We start from the raw sequence: 5,977 nt of genomic DNA on the forward strand, positions 1-5,977 counted from the left end.
AGGTTTTACGAAAATGGTCATAACTCCTTCATCCTAACTCGGAATGAGGTGAAACAAATTGCGTTGGAAAGCTAACTCACAGAGCTTTAATTTTGATAGTTTGAGCTCCTTCCAGTTCCTTGTGTGCTGAGAGATATGCCCCTTTAAAGTTGACCCTCAAAATCGCATTTTTTGCGATTTTCGAATTTTGATACGGTTGTTCTAAAATTCGGGTTAGACTCATTTCCCACTCAATTTGACCCCCTGAATAAGAATATAAAGTCGAATTTCCGAAATCATGCACGGATTTTGAGATATATGGAAATTACAATTTTAGGTGTTTCCGAAGCACATTTTCGGGCATTTTTGGGGTCGTTTCAGGAAAAAACTACGAGATCTTACACCTACGACGACTATCCCCTTCATTTCTAGAAACCGTAGGGCAATGCCTTATCTTGTGGCCCAACTCATAACAACTGAAACAAACATTAGAATCCTCTAGAAATCTACCCTCATGTCTCCTATCACATCTAGAACAAAAAGGCCATAGGGACTCATTACTATTTCCTTGCGGTCTAGGGTTAGACACCCTATCTTTACTAAATCTTGGGGGAAACCTAGAAGGACCTTGTCCGGAGAACCTCTCAAGAGAAGAGTTATCATCATAAATCCTAAATTTCCTTTTCTCCCTAAACCTTTCTTCAAGTTTCTGTTTCTCAATTTGATGAGCATAAATCATAAGGCGAGAAATATTCATATCATGATCAAACATGGCCGTACGACATTCTTTTATTACTAAATCGGACAATCCCGACACAAACTTACTCATTCCCAACCTAGGATCAGACACTAGAATTGGAACATACTTAGACAATTGGGTGAACCTCCATGTATATTCCTTAACACTCATATCACCTCATCTAAGGTTAATGAACTCAAGCACTAAAGCTTCTCTCATCTCTAAAGGGAAGAACCTATCTAGAAAAGCACTCTTGAACCTTTCCCACTCTATGACACTCATTCCTACCGGTCTAGCCTCCTTCAATTATTTAAACCAAACTTAAGCAACCCTTTGAATAGGTAAGCGACTAATTCTGCCTTCTCTTTCGGAGTCACTCCCACAAAGTCCAACACCTCAGAGACCTAATCTATAAACTCTTGAGGATCTTCCTCCATCTTTGACCAATAAAATTCCGAAAGGTGTATCCACATAAACTACCTCACTCTTGAAGCAGCCATATCCTGAAAACTATAGAGCACGAAATAGGAGAAAAACCTAATAGAGTTAAACTCTATGGCACGACTTAGAGAATGAAAAAGTGAAGTTTCATAAACATCCAATAGCCTCCTATTAATAAATGTGGCACGCTTCACATTTCTGAACAAGAATCTGTTTGATGTGGTTTTGAGACAATCCTAGAACCATTCTAAACCTTGTGCTCTAAATACCAAGTTTGTCACTACCCAGGGGTACACCCTAGATGTAACATGGCATAAAGAACCCCGAAGGATTCAATGTAAGCCACTTAGCATATCCTAACATAAAGCAATAGAAATTATGTGGAGATTTTAAAACTTTTACCATACAATCGAAATCTTTTATAAAAGCAAGTGGAGGTCTATAACACTTTGCCTCAAACCATCTAAACAACTTGAATAAATCCTTGGGACGCAGTCCATACAATAGCTCTAAACATAAAATGAAATATAAAGGACATGGTGGTCAAGCCCTCGAATGCTATGAGGACTCGCCAAAGCTTCTCTTTTTGATCTACTATGAACGTAGCCACGAGAATGAAACTCAATATCGCCGAACCTTACATTTGATAAGAATGTAGGCAAAAGTATGCGTTAGTACAATAATGTACTAAATATGATGGCTAGCATAAATCATCAACATAAGCATATATGCGGTATTAGTCAACATAAGACATATACCATAATCATAAGAGACAATAACATAAGTCATGAGTATAAGAGACATCATAATAAGACATAGGTTATAAGCATAAGAGATAACAACATAGTCATAGGCATAATCAATGCATCTAGTTCAACATGACATAAGAGAAACATTTAATGAGTCACCTCAAGGCAAGCTTGTGCAATGCATGGACAAGACCCCATAATCCCACCCATGATAAGCAACTCACTTTAGGTCCTCATTCATATTTATCATCTTTTGATCTCATCCTTAGCTTATTTCTCATAGACAAGGGAACATTCACCTTTAGTCAAACATATCAAGGAAAATAATTTATCGCAACGATCCAAGTTAAGCACACATCATAAGCATATTCATTACATATATCATCATATCATAAGAGAACATACCATAACTACACTCAAAGCATACTTGTGCAATGCATGAATAAGACCCCATAAATCTCACTCATGCTAAGTAAAGCTTCTTGAGTAACCATAGTTCATACTAGACTTGACCTTGTGGGAATTAGCCTTATCCAACATAGACCATGTGAGCTTACATGGAATCCGGTGTTACCTACACCGAAAATGGGGTGTCTTACTTGCCTAAGGTAAGACCATCATCATGTTAGCTTGAAATGGATACAATAGCTAAATAACCTATAGGGGCACGTAGTTTATGGGATAAGGAGATTTCTACTAGAAACCCACCCTTTCTGATAGGGGAACTTCCATAATAAGATATTGCTTCAAGGAATCCGCCCTTTCAAAGTACTTTATATGCGAATCTATATTTGTTATAGTCGCAAACCTGAAATCAAATTCTGAAAATTTTAACTACTAAGCTTTGGATAGCTATCTCATAAGAAGACATATAAAATTCACCTTCAAGCTACTTAAAATATAACTAAGTCGTTAGTGAAGAAATATTTGCCAATAATCGAAATGTGACTCACCTTAAGTCGTAAACAGTTGGGGGTACTCGTTCCTCATTTCCTCTTCCGCTTCCCAGGTCATTTCCTCGACGTTATTGTTTCTCCATAACACTTTCACAGAAGCTACATCTTTATTTCGAAGCTTTCTTACTTGCCGATCTAAAATCTCTTTTGGTACCTCTGCATAAGATAAATCCTCAGCGATACAAATATTTTCAATGGGTATAATACGTGAAGGCTCTCCAATGCACTTCCGCAACATAGAAACATGAAATACAGGATGAACCGTTTCCAATTCTGAAGGCAAATCAAGCTCGTATGCCACCATACCGATCTTCCGAATAATCTTATATGGTCCAACGTACCTAGGATTGATCTTCCCTTTCTTTCCGAATCGCATGATGCCCTTCATAGGTGATACTTTCAGGAAAACCCAATCTTCTACCTCAAACTCTAAGTTCCGTCGGCGAACATCTGCATAAGACTTCTATGGACACTGTGCTGTATGAAGCCAATCTCTAATAAGCTTAACCTTTTCAATCGCTTGTTGGACTAGATTGGGACCTAGCAAATCTGCTTCCCTGAGCTCAAACCAGCCGATTGGGGACCTACACTTCCGCCCGTATAGTGCTTCGTAAGGGGCATCTGAATACTAGCTTGAAAGCTGTTATTATAAGCGAACCTAATAAGAGGTAGATGTTGATCCCAACTTCCTTTAAAATACAACACAGAAGCACGTAACATATCCTCAACCGTCTGAATAGTACGTTCTGCCTGTCTATCAGTTTGTGGATGAAAAGCGGTAGCTAAGATTTACCTGAGTTCCTAGACCTTTCTGAAATGATCTCCAAAATATGCTGTAAATTGAGCTCCTCGATCTGAGATAATAGATAATGGAACTCCGTGAAGGCGAACAATTTACTGAATGTAAAGCCTAGCATAATCTTCAGCTGAATATGTCGTCCTAACTGGCAAGAAATGAGCAGATTTTGTCAGTCTATCGATAATTACCCAAATGGAATCAAACCTTCATGGAGTACGAGGCAAACCAGTGATGAAGTCCATATTTATCATATCCCATTTCCATAACGGAAGCTCAATAAACTGGGTTAGGCCTCCAGGCCTCTGATGCTCTGTTTTAACTTGTTGACAGTTGGGACATTCAGCTACCATCTCCGCAATATCTTTTTTCATGCCATTCCACTAATAGACCTGTCTAAGGTCCTGATACATCTTCGTCGCTCCAGGGTGAGATGTATATCTAGAATAATGGGCCTCTGAAAGAATATTTGTACGAAGCTTCCCAACTGATGGTACACATAAGCGACCCTGGTATCTAAGGACTCCATCTCCAGTTAGCTCAAATAAGGGGTGTTGCTGCTGTGGAATCTTTTCCCTCAATTTTCTAAGCTCAGGATCTTCATGTTGCTGCCTTTTCACTTCAGTCACAAAGGAAGATTCTGCCATATTCTTAACGACAACACCTCCGCCTCTTGTATCTACCAAGCGTACTTGCAAATTAACTAGCTGGCATGTCTTTTGTAATTCCAGCCTTATCAGCTTCAACATGACTTAGACTACCCATGGACTTCAGGCTAAGCGCATCAGCAACAACATTAGCTTTACCGGGATGATATAAAATGTCAACATCGTAGTCCTTTAACAATTCTAGCCATCTCCTTTGTCGTAGGTTCAATTCCCTCTGCTTAAGTAAATACTGAAGGCTCTAGTGATCGGTGAACACATCTATATGAACCCCGTATAGATAATGTCGCCAAATTTTTAGGGCAAAAACAACTGCGGCTAACTCAAGATCGTGTGTAGGATAATTCTGCTCATGCTTCCGCAACTGTCTAGAGGCGTATGCAATAACCTTACCATGCTGCATAAGAACACAACCTAGGCCAATTCTTGAGGCATCACAATAAACAACATAGCCTCATTACCATCTGGAAGAGTTAGGACAGGTGCAGTGATTAAGCCTTTTTTTAGTTTCATGAAAGCTCTGCTCACATGCCTCGGTCCACTGACACTTTGTTGCCTTATGTGTCAATTTTGTCAGTGGTGCAGAAATAGAAGAGAATCCCTCCACAAACTTTCGGTAATACCCCGCCAAGCCTAAAAAGCTGCGAACCTCCGTCGCATTCAAGGGCCTTGGCCAAGTCATCACTGCTTCAATCTTTTGTCCATCAACCTTAATACCCTCACTTGTAATATCATGACCAAGAAAAGCTACTGAGGTAAGCCAAAAATCAAATTTAGAGAATTTAGCATATAACCTGCAATCTTGGAGATTGTGTAATACATCTCGGAAGTGGTCTGCATGCTCTGCTTCTGACCGTGAATATATAAGAATATCATCAATAAACACAATCACAAATTCATCCAAGAATGGTTTGAAGACCCGATTCATAAGATCCATAAGAGCTGCTGGGGCATTTGTAAGCCCAAAAGACATGACAAGGAACTAAAAATGGCCGTACCTCGTCCTAAATGCTGTTTTTGGGATATCAACTTCCCTGACTTGCAACTGATGGTAAGCAGACCGCAAGTCAATCTTGGAAAAGCATTTGGCACCTTGTAACTGATCGAATAAGTCATAAATCCGTGGAAGAGGGTATTTATTCTTTATACTGACTTTATTTAGTTGTCTATAGTTAATACACATCCACAAGGATCCATCTTTCTTTCGAACAAAGAGCACTGAGGCACCACATGGGGAAGTACTTGGCCTGATAAAGCCTTTATCGAGCAAGTCCTTCAGTTGTTCCTTCAATTCTCTTAGTTCTGCAGGTGCCATTCTATAGGGAGGAATCGATATAGGTTACGTATCAGGAAGCAAGTCTATAGCGAAATCAATTTCCCTTTCTAGGGGAATTCCTGGAAGATCATCAGGGAATACCATTGGAAATTCATTCACGATAGGAATTGACTGAAGAGTCATGGGCTCCTTATCAATATCATGTACATGAACCATATGGTATATGCAACCTTTAGAAATCAACTTCCGAGCCCTAAGGTATGAAATAAACTTACCCTTAGGTGTGGCTGCATTACCCTTCCACTCAAGGACTGGCTCACCTGGAAAGTAAAATCGGACTATCTTTGCACGACAATCAATATTAGCATAGCAAGCT

At 39.5% G+C, this 5,977-nt stretch overlaps 2 protein-coding genes across 2 annotated transcripts; both read right to left on the minus strand.

The window, feature by feature from the left end:
* Positions 1 to 2,862: 2,862 nt before the first annotated feature.
* LOC107059821 (uncharacterized) lies at positions 2,863 to 3,240 on the minus strand. The gene has a single exon (XM_015306830.1). It carries the CDS (start codon positions 3,238 to 3,240, stop codon positions 2,863 to 2,865), a length of 378 nt encoding a protein of 125 aa, XP_015162316.1.
* A 1,119-nt stretch (positions 3,241 to 4,359) lies between these two features.
* On the minus strand, positions 4,360 to 5,640 carry LOC107059822 (uncharacterized). Its single transcript, XM_015306831.1, has 3 exons — positions 5,324 to 5,640; positions 4,975 to 5,119; positions 4,360 to 4,542 (listed from the first exon to the last, which is right to left on the minus strand). Exons 1-3 carry the CDS (start codon positions 5,638 to 5,640, stop codon positions 4,360 to 4,362), a joined length of 645 nt encoding a protein of 214 aa, XP_015162317.1.
* Between the last annotated feature and the right edge of the window lie 337 nt (positions 5,641 to 5,977).

Source organism: Solanum tuberosum, unplaced genomic scaffold, assembly GCF_000226075.1.
Source record: "Solanum tuberosum cultivar DM 1-3 516 R44 unplaced genomic scaffold, SolTub_3.0 scf00038, whole genome shotgun sequence".
Lineage (NCBI taxonomy): Eukaryota > Viridiplantae > Streptophyta > Magnoliopsida > Solanales > Solanaceae > Solanum > Solanum tuberosum.